Source organism: Coregonus clupeaformis, chromosome 18 (genome assembly GCF_020615455.1).
Source record: "Coregonus clupeaformis isolate EN_2021a chromosome 18, ASM2061545v1, whole genome shotgun sequence".
Classification (NCBI taxonomy): Eukaryota; Metazoa; Chordata; class Actinopteri; order Salmoniformes; family Salmonidae; genus Coregonus; species Coregonus clupeaformis.
In genome coordinates, this window is record NC_059209.1 from 21,601,708 (window position 1) to 21,622,597 (window position 20,890).

The following is a 20,890-nucleotide window of genomic DNA, read 5'->3' on the forward strand; positions in this document are numbered from 1 at the left end:
GTTCTGTTCTCTCTGTATTCGTTTTTGTTAGAGAGAGTCCCGCACGTTGTGCGCTTTTATTTGTGGTACTTACCAGTGTGCGTAATTGTTCGCCTGTGGCCTGTTGCCGTGGTTGGCTTGTTTCCTTGGACTTCACTAAAGACATCTGTTTCGAACCTCTGTGTGTCCTGCGTGTGATTCCACGTTACCTCTACACTCAACCCTGACATAATTACACACCATCTCAATGGAATCAGCAGGAGCAACCGCACCCACGGAGATCATCGAGGAGCGCCTTCGTGGACAGGAGGACAGGATTAACCAAATCGGGCACGCCCTGGACAGAGTGATGAACACCCTCCATCGATGGGAGACCACCGGAGTACCCACACCCCCACCTACCACACCATCACCATCGGTCAGCCCGCCTGTCCAACTTCCGGAACCCAGTGGGATTCGGCTCTCGCTCCCGAGGGCGTACGACGGCACCGCTGCCGGGTGTCAGGGGTTCCTGTTGCAAGTTGAACTCTACCTCGCCACCGTACACCCGGCGCCCTCGGGACACGAGAGCGTTTCTGCCCTCATCTCCTGTCTCACCGGCAAGGCGTTGGAGAGGGCCAACGCCAAATGGAGGAGAATAGACGCCGCAACTATCACCTATGCAGAGTTCTCCCGCCGCTTCGGTGCAGTGTTTGACCATCCAACGGAGGGGAAGGCGGCGGGGGAGCGTCTATTCTACCTCCGGCAGGGGATGAGGAGCGCTCAGGAGTTTGCACTGGAGTTCCGGACTCTAGCGGCAGATGCAGGGTGGAATGAGCGGGCACTCATAGACCACTTCCGCTGCAGCCTCCGGGGAGGACGTCTCGCAGAGAGTTGGCGTGCAGGGATACCACGCTTTCATTTGACCAATTGGTTGACATGGCCATTCGGCTGGACACCCTGCTCGCTACCCGCGGGCGTCCCGGTGGGGGTCGCCCTATTCCACCCTCCAGCACCTCCGAGCCGAGCCCCATGGAGCTCGGAGGTGCTGGCGCTAGAGGACGGAGGAGAAGGAGCCCGAGGGGGGCCGTCCCCTGCACCAACTGTGGCCGTGGAGGGCACACCGCGGCTAGGTGCTGGGAGGGTCTCCTGGTGGAGGAGAAGGCAGGCCACACATTGGGGAGTCCTCCCAGGTGAGTAGGCGCCCCACTTACCCAGAGCTTTCTGTCGTACACATAACCATACCTGTTTGTTTTCCACAGGTTGCACCTCGTTCCCAGCATAAGGCGCTAGTCGATTCAGGCGCAGCTGGGAATTTTGTAGATCGCAAATTCTGTGTAGAGTTAGGGATTCCCCTCTTCCGGTAAATAATCCTTTCCCTGTACATGCCCTAGATAGCCGTCCGTTAGGGATCCGGTTGATTAGGGAGGTCACAGTGCCACTTAGGATGGAGACGCAGGGGGTCATGAGGAGACGATTCAGCTCTATCTGATCGACTCTCCTGCGTATCCGGTGGTGCTGGGGCTTCCTGGTTGATTACACATGATCCTATTATTTCGTGGCGAGAGAGGGCTCTTAAGGGGTGGTCTGCTCAGTGTGAGGGGCTATGTCTGGGTGTTTCCGTAGGGGCGACCTCGGTGGAGAGTCCGAACCAAATGCCCGCACTGCACATTCCCCCCGAGTATGAGGATTTGGCACTCGTGTTTAGCAAGACGAGAGCGGCGCGGTTGCCACCTCATAGACGCAGGGGATTGTGCGATAGACCTCCAGGCAGGAGCTACGCTCCCGCTGAGCCATGTGTATCTTTGTCACAGGAGGAGAAGAGGGCGATGGAGACATACATTGCCGAAGTCTCTGAGACAGGGATACATACGGCCCTCCACTTCACCCGCGTCCTCGAGCTTCTTTTTTTGTGAAGAAAGGATGGAGGTTTGCGCCCGTGTATTGATTACCGCGGTCTCAATCAGATTACTGTGAAATATAGTTATCCACTCCCTCTGATTGCGACTATGACGGAGTCATTACACGGGCACGGTTCTTCACAAAATTGGACCTCAGGAGCGCATATAACTTGGTGCGCATTAGAGAGGGCGATGAATGGAAGACAGCATTTAGTACTACCTCCGGTCATTACGAGTATCTCGTCATGCCATACGGGTTAATGAATGCTCCATCAGTCTTCCAATCCTTTGTAGATGAGATTTTCCGGGACATGCAGGGGCAGGGAGTAGTCGTGTACATAGACGATATTCTGTGTGTACAGTTCTACCCGAGCCGAACATGCAGCCCTGGTGCGCCGAGTATTGAGGAGGCTGTTGGAGCATGACCTGTATGTCAAAGCAGAGAAATGTCTGTTCTTCCAGGAGTCGGTCTCCTTTTTGGGTTATCAGTTGTCTGCGCTAGGGGTGAGGATGGAGGTTGACCGTGTAGTCAGCCATGCGTAATTGGCAAACCCCAACCACGGTTAAAGAGGTGCAGCAGTTCTTGGGTTTTTGCGAATTACTACCGGAGGTTTATCCGGGTTTTGGACAGGTGGCAGCTCCCATAACGTCCCTTCTGAAGGGGGGTCCGGTGCGCTTGCGGTGGTCAGCTGAGGCGGACAGGGCTTTGGGAGACTGAAGGACCTGTTTACCTCGGCTCCAGTGCTGGCGCACCCGGATCCCGCTTTACCATTCCAAGTGAGGTGGACGCGTCTGAAGCCGGTATCGGGGCCGTTCTCTCACAACGGTCCGGCACACCACCTAAACTCCGCCCCTGTGCTTTTTATTCGAAGAAGCTCAGTCCGGCGGAGCCGTAATTATGACGTAGGGGACAGGGAGCTGTTAGCGTGGTACAAGCCCTAAAGGTGTGGAGGCATTGGCTTGAGGGGGCGCAACACCCTTTTCTCATTTTGACTGACCACCGTAACCTGGAATACATTCGGGCAGCTAGGAGACTGAGTCCCGCCAGGCTCGGTGGACTATGTTTCTAGCCCGGTTCGTGTTTAAGATCACTTCCATCCCTGGGTCCCAGAACGGGAAGGCAGATGCCCTGTCTCGGCGGTATGACACGGAGGAGAGGTCCGTTGAGCCCACTCCCATACTACCTAGGTCTTGTCTGGTTGCACCGCTGGTATGGGAGGTCGATACGGAGATCGAGCGGGCGTTACGCACCGACCCTAGCCCTCCACAGTGTCCGGTGGGTTGGACGTACTTCCCGCTCGAGGTCCGGGATCGACTCATTTATTGGGCTCACACGTCACCCTCCTCTGGGCATCCAGGTATTGGCCGGACAGTGCACTGCCTTAGCACAAAGTACTGGTGGCCAACGTTAGCCAGGGATGTGAGGATTTATGTCTCCTCCTGCTCGGTGTGTGCCCAGTGTAAGGCGCCCAGACACTTGCCCAGGGGTAAGTTACAACCCCTGCCCGTTCCACAACGACCCTGGTCTCACCGCTCGGTGGATTTTGTTACAGACCTTCCCCCCTCACAGGGGAATACCACCATCCTGGTCATTGTGGATCGGTTCTCGAAGGCCTGTCGTCTCCTTCCCATGCCGGGTCTGCCTACTGCCCTACATACCCACGTCTTCCGGCATTACGGGGTACCCGAGGATATAGTGTCTGATCGAGGCCCCCAGTTTACCTCCAGAGTCTGGAGAGCGTTTATGGAACGGTTGGGGGTTTCGGTGAGCCTTACCTCGGGTTACCACCCGGAGAGTAATGGGCAGGTCGAACGTGTCAACCAGGATGTGGGTAGGTTTCTGAGGTCGTATTGCCAGGGCCGGCCGGAGGAGTGGGCGAGATATGTTCCCTGGGCCGAGATGGCACAGAACTCTCTCCGCCACTCCTCCACTAAACTAACCCCTTTCCAGTGTGTGTTGGGGTACCAGCCGGTTCTGGCACCTTGGCATGAGAGCCAGATCGAGGCCCCTGCGGTGGATGAGTGGGTGCGGCGCTTGGAGGAGACGTGGAACGCTGCTCACATCCATCTGCAGCGAGCCATCTGTCGACATAAGACGAGCGCCGATCTCCACCGCAGTGAGGGGCCAGTGTACGCACCTGGAGATCGAGTCTGGCTCTCAACCAGAAACCTGCCCCTCCGCCTGCCCTGCCGGAAGCTGGGTCGGCGGTTTGTGGGGCCTTTTAAAGTCCTGAGGAGATTGAACGAGGTGTGTTACAGGTTACAACTGCCCATTGATTACAGGAATATTAACCCCTCGTTCCATGTGTCTCTCCTCAGGCCGGTGGTAGCTGGTCCACTCCAGGACTATGAGATAGAAGAGACTCCTCCGCCCCCATTGGACATCGAGGGGGCTCCGGCGTACACTGTTCGGTCCATCCTAGATTCGAGACGCCGGATGGGGGTCTCCAATATCTCGTGGAGTGGGAGGGGTACGGCCCGGAGGAGCGGTGCTGGGTGCCGAGAGGGACATCCTAGACCCGTCTCTTCTGACCGAGTTCCATCGTGGTCATCCTACGCGCCCTGCTCCGCTGTCTTCCTGGTCGTCCCCGAGGCCGGGTCGGCGCACGGCTGGAGCCGCCCCAAGGGTGGGGTACTGTCACGGTTTCGCCGAGGCTGCTCCTTCTCCTTGTTCGGGCAGGCTTCGCGGTCGTCGTCTCCGGAGTACTAGCTGCCACCGTTCTATGTTTCTATGTTTGATTGGTTTTGTCTGTTTGTTACACCTGTTCCTTGTTAGTGTTCATTATGCGTCCTATTTAGTTCTCTTGTGTTTGGTCAGGTGTTGTGTGTAATTGTTCGATGTCATGTGTTGTATTAATTCGTTGTTCTGTTCTCTCTGTATTCGTTTTTGTTAGAGAGAGTCCCGCACGTTGTGCGCTTTTATTTGTGGTACTTACCAGTGTGCGTAATTGTTCGCCTGTTGCCGTGGTTGGCTTGTTTCCTTGGACTTCACTAAAGACATCTGTTTCGAACCTCTGTGTGTCCTGCGTGTGATTCCACGTTACCTCTACACTCAACCCTGACATCAACTAGGAATGCCTTGGAGATCGACCAGTCGATCGCGATTTACCGATTGGTGACCACAGCTGTAATCCATTGGTTCTGATTGGGATATGTACGTATGTATGTATGGTCACTGTAGGGACGTCGTCGTCGATGCATGCACTTATTAATGAAGCCGATGACTGATGTAGTAAACTCCTCAATGCCATCTGATGAATACCGGAACAATTTCCAGTCTGTCCTAGCTTAGCATGCGCTTCATCAGACCACTTCCGAATTGAGCGTGTCACTGGTACTTCCTGTTTGAGTTTTTGCTTGTAAGCAGTAATCAGGAGGATAGTTATGGTCAGATTTGCCTAATAGATGGCGAGGGAGAGCTTTGTATGCGGTCTCTGTGTGTGGAGTAAAAGTGATCTAGAGTTTTTTTTCCCCCTCTAGTTGCACATGCTGGTAGAAATTAGGTCAAACGGATTTCAGTTTTCCTGCATTAAAATCAATGTGCATGAATGGATGTGTTTTTGTCTTAGGGTTGCAAACAGAGAGTATATTACTGGTAACTTTCAAAGTTTACCAGTATACCAGAATTTTGGTAACTTTCAAGGATTTTATGGAATTTAACACATGACATCTAGTGGCCTTTTTGGGTACTTCAGATTATCACGTGTCTGTAATTATCTGGCCCTCTGTGTGGCCTTATCACATGTAAAATATATACAATAAAAATAGAATGACAAAGATGTAAAGCATAATCCTAAATATAACCCATGAACTTGGTGTTTTTAATGAGGGTTTTTTGCATGAAATATTCTTTATATTTTTACACCCTTTTATTTATTTTACTATGTCAATATGTCTTTGTTGTAAAACAGGGTTTCCCAAACTTGGTCCTCAGGACCCCAAGGGGTGCACGTTTAGATTTTTGCCCTAGCACTACACAGCTGATTCAATTAATAATCTAATCATCAAGCTTTGATAATTTGAATCAGCTGTGTAGTGTTAGGGCAAAAAACAAAATATGCACCCTTGGGGTCCCAAGTTTGGGAAACACTGTTGTAAATGTTTTGGCGCCAAACTGGTGGCAGTTGTCAAAAAAGTAAATAGATGGAAGATTTGCAGAGTTAATTAAAAATAATGCCATTGTTGAGTAGATGCTTTATTTCATTAATGAGGTTATTTTCTCTAGAACCATATGGTCTATCCACTAGAAACTCATGGACAATATGGACACATTTGTACAAAAAAAGTCTACTTTATATGAATACATTTTTTAAAAAGTTAAAGTATAATTACCAAAGTCATCATAGATTACCTGTGGTCCTCTGTAGCTCAATTGGTAGAGCCTTGCGCTTTCAACGCCAGGATCGTGGATTCGATTCCCAGGACCACCCGTATGTAAAATGTATGCACACATGACTAAGTCGCTTTGGATAAAAGCATCTGCTAAATGGCATTATTATTATTATTTATTATAATAATTACCAAAGTTACCGGTAGTTTAGCAACCCTAGTCTGTCTATGTGTGTGCACGTTTGTCCATACTCACATGTTGTGTTGGTAATACCCATGCTCTCTGTTTTTGATAGAACACACAGGATCTGCAAACTATCCTGAACATTCTGTACATTCTGAATGAGCTGTTAACTGTGGGTAAGTGGTAACCGCTCTTTACTTGGATAATGGGATCAAACATTGCCCTGTTTGACAGTGTCTTGCTCTCTGATTTGACCAGTGTCAGATTGTATTGGGTGGAAACAGTGCTTTGATTGGGTAGATGGTGTGACTGAAGTGGTGGTTTGTTAGGCTGTGTTTACACAGGCAGCCCAATTCTGATATTTGATTTCACTAATTGGTCTTTAGACCAATCAGGTCAGCTCTGAAAAAGATCTAATGTGAAAAGATCGAATGTGATTGGTCAAAAGACCAATTAGTGGAAGAAAATATCAGAATTGGGCTGCCAGTGTAAAACTGTGGTGATTGGTTGATTTGTGGAACTGCGTTAATGATAGGTGTGTGTGTGTGTCCCAGGTGGGGGGCGCAGGGTTGGTGTGTTTGTGTCCAAGGGGGGCACAGGCATCCTGCTACAGCTGGTCCTCAGTGGCAGTAAAGAGTCTCCCCCCAGCGAGGAGCTCATGCTGCAGCTCCACTCACTCCTGGCCAAGGTTGGACCAAAAGGTAACACACACGCACACACTATGAATGGGCACTCTATCGCTGTAACAGGATCCCCAACATAGTCATTCAAACTTCTACCATAAACAATAATCCCTACCACAAACACACCAATTCTAGCATGCACACTCCTTCCGTCTCTATTTCTTTCTCCAGACAGGAAGTTTGGTGTGAAAGCCCGTCTGAACGGAGCTCTGAACGTCACTGTGAACCTGCTCAAACAGAACCTGCAGAACCATAAGCTGCTGCTGCCCTGCCTGCAGGTCCTACGGGTCTACTCCTCTAACTGTAAGTCTGACCCACACTTTCTGTACTGTACTGACCTTACATACAGTAGGAATCAGCAGTCTGTCTGACAGTTACTAACTTAACCTATTGTTGCCATAGTAAGGGTTCTCCCCAAAGAATGTAAGACAGGCGCTGCGCCACCTTATGGACTGGCTGCCCCACTATATACAGTGCCTTCGGAAACTATTCAGACCCCTTTACTTTCTCCACATTTTGTTACATTACAGGCTTATTCTAAAATGGATTAAATAAATACAAATCCTCAGCAATCTACACACAATACCCCATAATGACAAAGTGAAAACAGTTTTTTTTTTATTTTTTTTTAAAATTTATAAAAAACAAAAAACATACCTTATTTAAGTATTCAGACCCTTTGCTATGAGACTTGAAATTGATCTCAGATGCATCCTGTTTCCATTGATCATCCTTGAGATGTTTCTACAACTTGGAGTCCACCTGTAGTAAATTCAATTGATTGGACATGATTTGGAAAGGCAAACACCAGTCTATAATATATTATAAGGTCCCACAGTTGACAGTGCATGTCAGAGCAAAAACCAAGCCCTGAGGTCGAAGGAATTGTTTGTAGAGCTCCAAGACAGGATTGTGTCGAGGCACAGTTCTGGGGAAGGGTACCAAAAAATGTCTGCAGCATTGAAGGTCCCCAAGAATACAGTGGCCTCCATTATTCTTAAATGGAAGAAGTTTGGAACCACCAAGACTCTTCCTAGAGCTGGCCGCCCTGCCAAACTGAGCAATCGGGGGAGAAGGGCCTTGGTCAGGGAGGTGACCAAGAACCCGATGGTCACTCTGACAGAGCTCTAGAGTTCCTCTGTGCTCTCTCTGGAGCTCTGTCAGAGTGACCATCGGGTTCTTGGTCCCCTCCCTGACCAAGGCCCTTCTCCCCTGATTGCTCAGTTTGGCCGGGCGGCCAGCTCTAGGAAGAGTCTTTGTGGTTCCAAACTTCTTCCATTTAAGAATGATGGAGGCCACTGTATTCTTGTGGACCTTCAATGCTGCAGACATTTTTTGGTACCCTTTCCCAGATCTGTGCCTCGACACAATCCTGTCACGGAGCTCTACGGACAATTCCTTTGACCTCATGGCTTGGTTTTTGCTCTGACATACACTGTCAACTGTGGGACCTTATATAGATAGGTATGTGCCTTTCCAAATCATGTCCAATCAATTGCATTTACTACAGGTGGACTCCAATCAAGTTGTAGAAACATCTCAAGGATGATCCATGGAAACAGGATGCACCTGAGCTCAATTTCGAGTCTCATAGCAAAGGGTCTGAATACTTATGTAAATAAGGTATTTCTGTTTATTTTTAATGAATTTGCAAACATTTCTAAAAATCTGTTTTTGCTTTGTCATTATGGGGTATTGTTTGCAGATTGATGAGGGCAAAAAATATATTCAATCAATTTTAGAGTATGGCTGTAACGTAACAATATGTGGAAAGGTCAATTGGTCTGAATATTTTCCGAAGGCACTGTATAAATAAAATAAAATAAGCAATATTTGGCACTAGATTGCAGGAAATGGCAGTTACATGTGTTAAAAAACGCAACAACCTCTAAATCCAAAGGGGGGCACTGCCCCTTACTGGGCCTGTCCCCCGGCCATACTCAGCAGCACCACCTTGTTAAAAAATCCTGGGGAGAAACCTAATAGGAACCATAAATCTGACACAGTTATTAACCTTTTGTTACCATAGGAACCATAAATCTGACTGACAGTTACTAACCTAACCTACTGTAGTGTAGCCTCAACTACAGCCAACTCCTATATGGTGTTATTGTTGAGGGCACTGAGGTTCAGTTTGTCTGTCTTCAGCTGTGAATGCTGTGACCCTGGGGAAGAATGGAGTGGTGGAGCTCATGTTCAAAATCATCGGACCCTACAGCAAAAAGAACACCAGTCTGCTGAAGTAAGTTGTGTGTCTGTGTGTGTGTGTGTGTGTGTGTGTGTGTGTGTGTGTGTGTGCTGTTTTTGACCCCTTTCTCTGGATGTCTTTTACTTAACAGAGTATCCCTGGACACATTGGGGGCCTTGGTCAAATCCAGTAAGTATTTTTTTTTCTCTCTCTCTCTCTCTGCAGTGTCAGGACTGTCATGTTTTTTCAGTAATAGTGCTATTTTCTGTGCCGATTACCAACCAGTGTCCTTTACTCCATCCCTCCCTCCCCTCCCTCGCTCACTCTATCCAACCCTTCATCTCTCCCTTCCTCTCTCCATCACCCTCCCAATCCCTCTTTCTCTCTCTTCTCCATCCATCCATCCAACACTCCCTCCCTCAGAGACGAATGCCCGGCGGGTGGTGGACCAGGCCCATGTGCCCGTCCTGTTGTACATCTACCAGGACTGGCACCGCAACGACACGCGCCACCGCCACATGCTCATCCGCAAGGGCATCCTGGGCTGCCTGAAGAACATCACCAACATCAAGCTGGGCCGCAAGGCCTTTATAGATGCAGACGGGATGAGGATCCTATACAACACCTCCACTGTGAGTAGGGTGACAAAATTCCCAAAACTTGTGCCAGAGTCTGGTGTAGCGGTCTAAGCTCCTGACTGGACCACATATACTCCTGGCGACGGGGGTTCGAGCCCCATGTCAGCCACCCTCTGTCTATGCTCCTTGCCTTAACCCCAACTCTCTCTTCACAACACCCTCACTTTGAGTCTCACCTTTACATTACACCAACACTGATGATAAATAATGAATCTGATGACAGTGAGGATGATGACCATCAATAATGATGGTGATGTGTTGTTAGGAGTGCCTTCCGGTTAGGACTCTGGACCCTCTGATCAACACCTCCAGCCTTATCATGAGGAAGTGCTTCCCCAAGAACCGCCTCCCTCTGCCCACTATCAAGAGTGTGTTCCACCACCAGCTGCCCCACGTACCGGCAGGAGGGCCCGTCGCTCAGCTCTACAACCAGCCACTGGGGGGTGAGGCTCACACACATACATGTATGCGCACAAGCATACACACACACGCATACTATACTCACAATGCTTGCTAGCCACTTAGATCACCCCAATGGTTATTGCACACAGTTTATTCACACGCTCCACCACACATGCCCCTTTCAGGAAGACCGATTTACTAGTTCTACACCATGGGGTAAGACTTGTCACAATAAATAGTAGCCTAACCACTACTGAGTCACACTCCTCATTGTCTAGTATCATACTACTAGCACAGTATAATACAGTCTCCCCTACTTTAAGGAACTCTAACTCAGGAACTTTCACTCTACTAACAGTTGTTCATTGATGTCACTTCACTCATTAAGCCATCTGCAGGCTGCCCAATCGAGACGCCAGCTGTTCTCTCTCGCTTTCGCTCTGTCTCTCTGTCTCGCTCTCTCTTTCTCTCGTCTCCCTCCTAGCTGCTTATTCTCACGTTTGCCTGTAGGGTCATTCCACCTCAAAAAGCATAAGAAAGAGGATTTTGTCACCCTGTGCACTGGCCTTTGGGGTGGGATTGGTGTAGTGTGTGAAGGATCTGTGGGTGGCGTTTGACAATTTCTTTGGATTCCTCATGTCTTACTCATTGGTCGGAGGAAGTTTGGTCCAAATCGGATTTTAGGTTATTATATTTATTGAATATTATGTGAATCCTGTAAATTAAAAGGGCTCATTTGGGTGCAGTCAATTAGCTTAATTTCTCAGAGTTCAAATCATATTTCAACAAAATAATGTTGCAAGAATGATTATATTTTATGTTGCTAACTGCAGAAACCATTTCAGAACAATCTGAGATGGTGGGTGTCAAGGCTTGCTGAAATGACATGGAACGACCCTGCAATCATCTCTCCTCTCATCTAGTACACAATCCAACCAACCAATCAGGGCTAAAATCATAAAGATCATATTTAGCATTGGGATCATTTACCATTGGATTTAAGATTATTTTAGTGCTAAAGATTTTTAAAAAATACTTATGTTTTTTGGAAACTCACCCTAGACCCTGTAACCAGTCCGATTACGCCTTGATCTTGCTGTCAATTCCATTTAAATTCCATCAAATCAGAAAGTAAGCTGAAATTATAATTAAATTTTCAATTGTCCTCACTGCTTCTCTGAGAAAAATGTCAGTTTACTTCCTGGAATGACTGAATACTGAATAGAACTGGAATTGAGCCCAACCTTTGTCCCTGTGTGTGGTTGCCAGTGGATGACGTGGTGGACGAGAGCGATGATAATGAGGACGCTGAGACGGAGAACGACACAGAGAACGAGGAGGAGGAGAAGGACCACCACGCCGGGGTACAGTAACCATGACTACAGCCTTTTCATTTAAACCACACCTTGTTTGACTGACCGCAAAATGACCACAGGACAGGTGCACTGCAGTGACCAGACCAACGGACGCAATATGCAAACACCAGTGTGACCACAACCACTACTGACCACAAGCACAGCTGCTCTCTGTCCACATTCTCTCTCTCTCTGAAGTTAGAGTGAAAACAATTGAATACACTGTTTTCCATTGGGATCCAGCTCCTGCTTATTTAGGTGTTTTGATGATGTGTTCTCCCCCCCTGCAGAATGATGACATAGAAACGGACATCAGTAAACTGCGACCCAAAGAGACCCATAGCAGGCCTTTTGAGGAGCTGAAGATCTATGAGAGATTCTTTCTGGAGCTCTCAGAGGATTTCCAGGTAATGCAGTAAACCTTTTTGTGTCTTTAGTTGAATCTTCAACATCAATAAATCAGATCAATATTGTAACATTCCATTTTAAAACCAGTGTTTCCCCTATATTCATTGCCGCCACTCCAAAATATATGATTTAAAATATATATTTGTTTTTATTCGTTTTTTAAAATAATTTTCGGGATGGTAAAAGTTTTCAGTGTAAACTTAAACGATTAAAACCAGATATATAGTATGTAGAAAAGATAATGGAGCTATATATTTTTTTAAAATAAGATCCTCTTTGAGAACTAACCACCAAAATAAAAACTAGACAGTCAGGGAGAATCTAAAATTCCAAAGTTGTTATTGCATGGGGCCCCCATTGATTTTGTTATAATGTTTGAGTCACTCAGATAGCATAGGAACATGGCATAAGCCATGTAGAATTGCAGGAAATTAGCTTTAAAACAGCAAAATGTTGTCTCTGCGGCCAAGAGGATGGTCTCAAAAATGTTCACCATTGGCCATGCCCACTACCACGCCCCCCCCACGCTAACTTTGCCACCGCTGCTGAAAAAAATCACTGTGAAACATACAGAAGTGTGTTTTTCATGAGGGGACCACACTGGTAAGTGATCAGAAAGCTGCCTCTCATCCTAAAGTTCAATCTCCTTTGTGTCTCTGCAGGGATTTAACTTTGATAACCCAAAGAGCGGTGTGACGGCCACCCCGGCAGCTCCAAAGTCTCACCGCCCCATCATCGTTCCCACCGCCCAGGCCCTGCCCCCAAAACACCCCACTGCCGCCCCCCTCCAGGGGGAGTGCCACCTGGCCAAAGGTGAACACCCCCACCCTGAAGCCTCTCCTCCGGCCCCAGCAGCCACCCCGGCCCCAGTCCATCCCCTGGACCTGGACACCATCAATATCACCAAGGACCAAGATGGCTGCTGTGACCACAGCCAAATCCAACCACACCCGGGGCTAGAGCAGGAACTTGTGCAGGGGCTGGAGCGGGTGGCCCTGGAGGGGGCTGGGCCTCAGGGCAGGGCAGGGGGTGGAGGAGGGGTCAACAGGCACAATAGACAACCCCCCCTGCTGGCTGCCCGGCAAGGGGGCGGGGCCGAGGAGACGTTAGCAGAGGAGGAGGGAGGCGAGGGGGCGGTGCTGGAGGTGCCGGACACGGCGTTGCTCCTGCCACTCCACGACCCTGACCTGTACGTGGAGATGGTGAAGAGCACAAGCTCTGTGCCACAGTACTCAGAAGTGGCCTACCCAGACTACTTTGGCCATGTGGCGCCCACCTTCCGAGAACACATCCTGGAGAGGGTCTATGGCGTGCAGAGGTGAGACCCCTAGACGCTGATCTAGGTTCTACTGAATGTGTCTGTTTTGCACTCCCTCTCCCCCCTGTTATTTGAGATTAAGAGAACTGGACCAGTAGCTGGAAAGTTGCTGGTTTATTGCTAACAGTCAAATCTCCTTGTGTCACCTCTTTCCACTAACAATGACTGATTTCTGGTAGTCGGGTGGCTTAAAGTAGTATAGAGTCTAAGTGAAGGGTTGGTTTGTTCTGTTAGTGCTCTCCTCTGCTGCTGCAGTGTGATGATGATGTCACTCAGTCCTCTGCCCCCCTACAGGACTAAGATCTTCCAGGACATTGAGAGGCTGATCCACCCCAATGACATCCTGGATAAAGTGGTCTACGACTTGGACATACAGAGGTGAGCATCATCGTCATCATCTTCAGTCCAGGAAACTTGGAATGTGTCTGTGTGTGTGGGTGTCTCTGTGTGTGTGTCTCACGGTGTGGGTTTCTGTTGTGTTTCAGTTGTCCAGTGATTGATGACGGTGAATCTCTGAAGTTCAACTCTCAGTTTGAGTCTGGCAACCTGAGGAAAGCTATTCAAGTCAGAAAGTGAGTATTGTGTCCCATTGTTACATAAACTGGGAACGACATGTATTTTTTGTATTCAACTTTGTCTCCGTACCCACGTGTGGGCCATTTGGTTTGCCTAAAGGTTGTGCTGATGTGATCTGTGTGTGTTCCAGGTTTGAGTACGATCTGGTCCTAAACTCCGACATCAACAGTAACCACTACCACCAGTGGTTCTACTTTGAGGTGAGCGGCATGCGCGTGGGAGCCCCCTATCGCTTCAACATCATCAACTGTGAAAAGTCCAACAGCCAGTTCAACTACGGTAAGCGACCGACTGACTGCCTTGGTCATTTTTGTTGCATTATTTAGCCTTTGATGTGTGGCAAAGCTGCTGTGTGTAGATAGAAATGCTAATTCAGTTTGTGGTGTGTATATAATGAACCTCTCCTTAGTAATTGACTGCATGTACCGTTTGCAGGTATGCAGGTGCTGATGTACTCTGTTCAGGAGGCCATTAGTGGCAGGCCCCGTTGGGTTCGCACCGGAACGGACATCTGTTACTACAAGTAGGTGTGACTGTCCTACTTTACCCCGTGAGCAGAGTCAGTATCACACAGCCCACCGGACAAGTAGTGCACCTGTCAGGAGAAATGAGCCCTGTTCCAATACTTTAGAAATGCATCCTTCCGTCTGACCTGTTCCTTGAAGTAACCACAGATCTAAATTGGTTGTTATAAAAAGTAATAGGGTGGTAACCTTGCTTTGTCTTATCCAATAACTTACAGATCTGTGCTTACCCCAAGCAAACGAGAAAGGAAGGAAGGAAGGAAGGTATTTGAACAGGGCCATCAAATAGGTTACTTGTTTGTCACTTTGGTAGATACTGGTGTCATGAGTGTGAATTTGTTTGTAAGTTTCTGTTTGTTATTGTATCAAGCATTTGGGAACTTTTCAACCTCCTTTTACCCAGAAACCACTTCTCCAGGAGCTCGATAGCGGCAGGCGGTCAGAAGGGGAAGTCCTACTACACCATGACCTTCAGCATGACCTTCAACCACAAGGACGATGTCTGCTATTTCGCCTACCACTACCCCTACACCTACTCTACTCTAAAGGTAATATACACTGAGTATACAAAACATTAAGGACACCTGCTCTTTCCATGACATAGACTGACCAGGTGAAAGCTATGATCCCTTATTGATGTCACTTGTTAAATCCATTTCAATCAGTGTAGATGAAGGGAGGGAGACGGGTTAAAGAAGGACTTTTAAGCCTTGAAACAATTGAGACATGAATTGTGTGTGTGTGTGTACCATTCAGAGGGTGAATGGGCAAGACAAAATATTTAAGTGCCTTTGAACGGGGTATGGTAGTAGGTGCCAGGCGCACCGGTTTGTCTCAAGAACTGCAACGCTGCTGGGTTTTTCACGCTCAACAGTTTCCTGTGTGTATCAAGAATGGTCCACCACCTAAAGGACATCTAGCCAACTTGACTGTGGAATGCCTTTGACACCTTGTAGAGTCAATGGCTGTTCTGAGGGCAAAAGGGGGACCTCAACTCAATATTAGGAAGGAGTTCCTAATGTTTGGTATACTAGGTGGCCGTGGCTTGCTATATAAAGCAGGCAGACAGGCATCAATGCATTCAGTTACTGTTCCATTGAACGTTAGCATGGGCAAAAGGAGTGACCTAAGTGACTTTGAGCGTGGTATGATTGTCTGTGCCAGGAACGCAGGTTCCAGTATCTCAGAAATGGCCTCTTGGGCTTTTCTAGGTATTAACGAGAATGGTGCGACAAACAAAAAAACATCCAGTCAGAGGCAGGCCTGTGGGTGAAAACCGCTCGTTGATGAGAGGTCGAAGGAGAATGGTAAGACAGGCGGGCCACAAACAGGCAAATAACAGTGCAGTACAACCGTGTGCAGAACGGCATCTCGGAACGCACAACTCGTCGATCCTTGTCACGGATGGGCTATTGCAGCAGACGACCACACCGGGTTTCACTCTTATCAGCTCAAAACAAGAAGAAGCAGCTCCAGTGAGCACACGATCACCAACACTGGACAATTGAGGAGTGGAAAAACATTGCCTGGTCCGACAAATCCCAGTTCCTGTTGCGTCACACTGATGGCAGTCAGGATTTGGCGTAAGCAGCATGAGTCCATGGACCCATCCTTCCTGGTGTACCACCAATCTGCAGCAACTGTGTGATGCTATCGCGTCAGCATGGACCAACATCCCTGTGGAACGTGTCCGACTTGTATAATCAATGCCCCGAAGAATTCAGGCTGTTCTGGAGGCAAAGGGGGGTCCGACCCGTTACTAGATGAGTGTACCTACTGTACTCTAAAGGTAATATATTTCTACCCCTACACCTACTCTAAAGGTAATATAGTTCTACACCTACTCTAATTGAACATGTTAATTAGTAGAGGTACTACTCTACTAGCCCAACAGAGCTCCACTGTTGTGTAAAGCTTCCTTATTGTCTGTGTTCCTGTCTTCCTGCCCAGATGCACCTTCAGAAGCTGGAGGCGCTGCGGACCCCTCAGATCTACATGCGCCAGGACGTCCTGTGTGAGACTCTTGGGGGCAACAGCTGCCCCCTCCTCACCATCACCGCCATGCCCGAGTCCACCAGCAACGACCAGATCTGCCAGTTCAGTGAGTACTGACTGACCACTGACTACTGAGGTGGGGACTGACCTAGGATGACTTAAAGATATCACTGTCTATCTGTCACATTACTGTCTCATCCTTCTTTGGGGATGTGTGTTGCTGAGTGTATTTTTTATGTGATGTGTGTTTGTGTGTGTCCAGGGAACCGTCCACTGGTGTTCCTGTCAGCGCGAGTGCACCCAGGGGAGACCAATGCCAGCTGGGTGATGAAGGGCACCCTGGAGTTCCTGATGGGCAGCAGCCCCCTGGCACAGAGTCTCAGGGAGGCCTACATCTTCAAGATAGTCCCAATGCTCAACCCTGACGGAGTGGTCAACGGCAAGTAAGTGTAGATTTGGCCTTGTGTTTTAGGTTATTATTCCTGCTGAAAGGTGAATTCATCTCCAAGTGTCTGGTGGAAAGCAGACTGAACCAGGTTTTCCTCTAGGATTTTGCCTGTGCTTAGCGCCATTCCGTTTCTTTTTTATCCTGAAAAACTCCCCAGTCCTTAACGATTACAAGCATACCCATAACATCATGCAGCCTCCACTATGCTTGACAATATGGAGAGTGGAACTATGTAATGTATTGTATTTGCCACAAACATAACACTTTGTATTCAGGACAAAGTGTTAATTGCTTTGCCACATGTTTTGCAGTATTGCTTTAGTGCCTTGTTGCAAACAGGATGCATGTTTTGGAATATTTGTATTCTGTACAGGCTTCCTTCTTTTCACTCTGTCATTTATGTTAGTATTGGGGAGAAACTACAATGTTGTTGATCCATCCTCAGTTTTCTCCTATCAAAGTCATTCAACTCTGTTACTGTTTTAAAGTCACCATTGGCCTCATGGTGAAATCCCTGAGCGGTTTCCTTCCTATCCAGCAACTGAGTTAGGAAGGATGCCTGTATCTTTTGTACTGATTGGGTGTATTGATACACCATCCAAAGTGTAATAAATAACTTCACCACGCTCAAAGGCATATTCAATGTCTACTTTATTTTATTTTATTATTTCATCTACCAATAGGTGCTCTTCTTTGCTTGGCATTGGAAAACCTCCCTGGTCTTTGTGGTTGAGTCTGTGTTTGAAATTCACTGCTCGACTGAGGGAACTTACAGATAATTGTATATGTGGGGTGCAGAGATTAGGTAGTCATTCAAAACTCATGTTAAACACTATAATTGCAAATAGAATGAGTCCATGCAACTTATTATGTGACTTAAGCAAATTTTTACTCCTGAACTTTATTTAGGCTTGCCATAACAAAGGGCTTGAATACTTATTGACTCTAGACATTTCAGCTTTTCTTTGGAATGAACTTTGACCTATTCTGTGTAGGCCAGTGACAAGAAATCTCAATTTAATCTATTTTAAATTCAGGCTGTAACACAACAACATTTTGAAAAAGTCAAGTGATGTGAATACTTTCGGAAGGCACTGTATATAACAACCACACTATTTCTTCGCCCTGTTTCTCCCTCCAGTCACCGTTGTTCTCTGAGTGGGGAGGATCTGAACCGACAGTGGCAGAGCCCCAGTCCTGAGCTGCATCCTACCATTTACCACACCAAGAGCCTGCTGCAGTACCTCGCCGCTATCCAGAGGGCGCCACTGGTGAGCCCAACCACGCTTACCGTAACCGCCATATGTGTGCCATAGCCCACGATACCCTTACAGCGCTGGTCGCACGTGGCTAACTCGGTCATGCTAACCCTTTCCTTAGCCATGACCTTAACCATGTCACTTTCCCTAACAGTTGTGGCGGGAAAGCCAGATTGATGAAGTTCGATTGTCTTCATAAGTTCAGTCGTCCACTTCCCTGTGTGTCTGAGTCCTCTCCCTCCCTCTGGGATGTAGGTGTTCTGTGACTACCACGGTCACTCCCGGAAGAAGAACGTGTTCATGTACGGTTGTAGTTTGAAGGAGACCGTATGGCAGACCAACATCAGCGCGACATCCTGTGACCTACACGAAGACCTTGGCTACAGGGTGAGACACGCACACACATACAGTACACTCACACATATACTGAACAAAAATATAAACGCAACAGATTTTACTGAGTTACAGTTCATATAAGGAAATCAGTCAATTGAAATAAATAAATTAGGTCCTAATCTATGGATTTCACATGACTGGGAATGCAGATATGCATCTGTTGGTTACAGATACCTTTAAAAAAAAAAGTAGGGTATAGATCAGAAAACCCGTCAGTATCTGGTGTGACCACCATTTCCATTATTTGCTGTGCATTATCATGCTGAAACATGAGGTGATGGTGGCGGATGAATGGCACAACAATGGGCCTCAGGATCTTGTCATGGTATCTCTGTGCATTAAAATTGCCATCGATAAAATGCAATTGTGTTCGGTGTCCTTAGCTTAAGCCTGCCTGTACCATAACCCCACCATCTCCCATCCATCCATAGCGTATCCTCTCTCCGACACAGACCTCACTGTCTGTTGTCTATAGGTGTCACACTATAACTTTTCTCCCTCCCTCAGACTCTGCCTAAGATCCTGTCCCAGACAGCGCCGGCCTTCAGCATGGCCAGCTGTAGCTTTGTGGTGGAGCGCTCCAAGGAGGCCACCGCCCGCGTGGTGGTCTGGAGGGAGATCGGAGTCCAGCGCAGCTACACTATGGAGAGCACACTCTGTGGCTGTGACCAGGGCAAATACAAGGTGTGTGGGTGTGTGTCCCAGCAATGACAATTGCAAGGTGTGTGTGTGTGTGTGTGTGTGTGTGTGTGTGTGTGTTTGGATACAGCCAGCCTGTGGTGGGTGTGTGTGTGTGTGTGTGGACCAACAACCAGCAGGGGGAGCCATAGTTCTGTAAATCATACAGTTAGTGACTCAAAGCAATATCACCAGGCTTATGACTTCTCCACTAAACACTGTGTGTGTGTGCCAGCCATGATGACTGAGCTGATGTTCTGCCTGTCGGTCTGTGAGTGTCCAGTGAGTGCAGAAACCTCTGTCAGCTCCTCTCCCTCTCTCAGCATTGGGGTTGCCAATGTCAACATCTGCAGAGCCCAGGGGCAGGCTAGGGTTGCCTGTTTTGCATGGTCCCTCTCCTTCCGTCCCTGCTGATTAGGTTATGTATGTATGGGGAAAGTGTTTGGACAGATGTGCAGGGATCATATTTTTTTGAGGTTCTATTTCCCATGGTCCCGCCAAGCCAGTATCCTCTTTTTAGTTCTGCTCTGCTACAGACATATTACTGGAAGCCCTCTGTGGACTTGAGAGATTGCACGTGGGACAGAAGTGTGTGTGTAATAATAATTAGGTTGGTTGGTGCTTATAGTTGTCCTGTTTCACACATGTATTCATACATTTCCATCCCCAACTACAACATTTTCCGTCTAGATAGAACTGCCAAAGGGTGTGGAGTTGCAATCTACTGTAGAGATAGCCTGCAGAGCTCTATCATACTATCCAGGTCTGTGCCTAAACAGTTCGAGCTCCTACTTCTAAAAATCTACCTTTCCAGAAATGTCTCTCACTGTTGCCGCTTGCTACAGACCCCCCTCAGACCCCAGCTGTGCCCTGGACACCATATGTGAATTGATTGCCCCCCATCTATCCTCGGAGTTCGTATTGCTTGGTGACCTAAACTGGGATATGCTTAACACCCCGGCCATCCTACAATCCAAACTAGATGCCCTCAATCTCACACAAATTATCAAGGAACCTACCAGGTACAACCCTAAATCCGTAAACATGGGCACCCTCATCGATATCATCCTGACTAACTTACTCTCTAAATACACCTCCGCTGTCTTCAACCAGGATCTCAGCGATCACTGCCTTATTGCGTGCGTCCGTAACGGGTCCGCGGTCAAACGACCACCCCTCATCACTGTCAAACGCTCCCTAAAACACTTTAGCAAGCAGGCCTTCCTAATTGACCTGGCCCAGGTATCCTGGATGGATATCGATCTCATTCCATCAGTAGAGGATGCCTGGTTGTTCTTTAAAAGTGCTTTCCTATCAGTCTTAAATAAGCATGCCCCATTCAAAAAATTCAGAACTAAGCAGCCCCTGATTCTCCTCAGACTTGACTGCCCTTGACCAGCACAAAAACATCCTGTGGCGTACTGCATTGGCATCGAATAGCCCCGCGATATGCAACTTTTCAGGGAAGTTAGGAACCAATATACACAAGCAGTTAGGAAAGCGAAGGCTAGCTTTTTCAAACAGTAATTTGCATCCTGTAGCACTAACTCCAAAAGGTTTTGGGACACTGTGAAGTCCATGGAGAATAAGAGCACTTCCTCCCAGCTGCCCACTGCACTGAGGCTAGGAAACACTATCACCACCGATAAA

At 47.9% G+C, this 20,890-nt stretch overlaps 1 protein-coding gene across 4 annotated transcripts in view; it reads left to right on the forward strand.

The window, feature by feature from the left end:
- Positions 1-20,890, forward strand: part of LOC121551991 (cytosolic carboxypeptidase 1) — a 51,428-nt gene that overhangs the window by 21,748 nt on the left and 8,790 nt on the right. For 3 of the 4 annotated variants that reach the window (XM_041864716.2, XM_041864715.2, XM_041864714.2), the window contains exons 5-24: positions 6,485-6,548; positions 6,927-7,073; positions 7,227-7,358; positions 9,204-9,297; positions 9,395-9,432; positions 9,667-9,875; positions 10,147-10,324; positions 11,553-11,647; positions 11,929-12,045; positions 12,709-13,364; positions 13,641-13,742; positions 13,850-13,936; positions 14,071-14,219; positions 14,376-14,463; positions 14,868-15,012; positions 16,415-16,565; positions 16,722-16,902; positions 18,049-18,178; positions 18,422-18,553; positions 19,070-19,246. In XM_041864716.2, coding sequence (XP_041720650.2) covers positions 6,485-6,548; positions 6,927-7,073; positions 7,227-7,358; positions 9,204-9,297; positions 9,395-9,432; positions 9,667-9,875; positions 10,147-10,324; positions 11,553-11,647; positions 11,929-12,045; positions 12,709-13,364; positions 13,641-13,742; positions 13,850-13,936; positions 14,071-14,219; positions 14,376-14,463; positions 14,868-15,012; positions 16,415-16,565; positions 16,722-16,902; positions 18,049-18,178; positions 18,422-18,553; positions 19,070-19,246 — 3,072 coding nt within the window. The remainder of the gene's footprint in view (positions 1-6,484; positions 6,549-6,926; positions 7,074-7,226; positions 7,359-9,203; positions 9,298-9,394; positions 9,433-9,666; positions 9,876-10,146; positions 10,325-11,552; positions 11,648-11,928; positions 12,046-12,708; positions 13,365-13,640; positions 13,743-13,849; positions 13,937-14,070; positions 14,220-14,375; positions 14,464-14,867; positions 15,013-16,414; positions 16,566-16,721; positions 16,903-18,048; positions 18,179-18,421; positions 18,554-19,069; positions 19,247-20,890) is intronic. The other variant, XM_041864717.2, reaches the window with a different exon arrangement.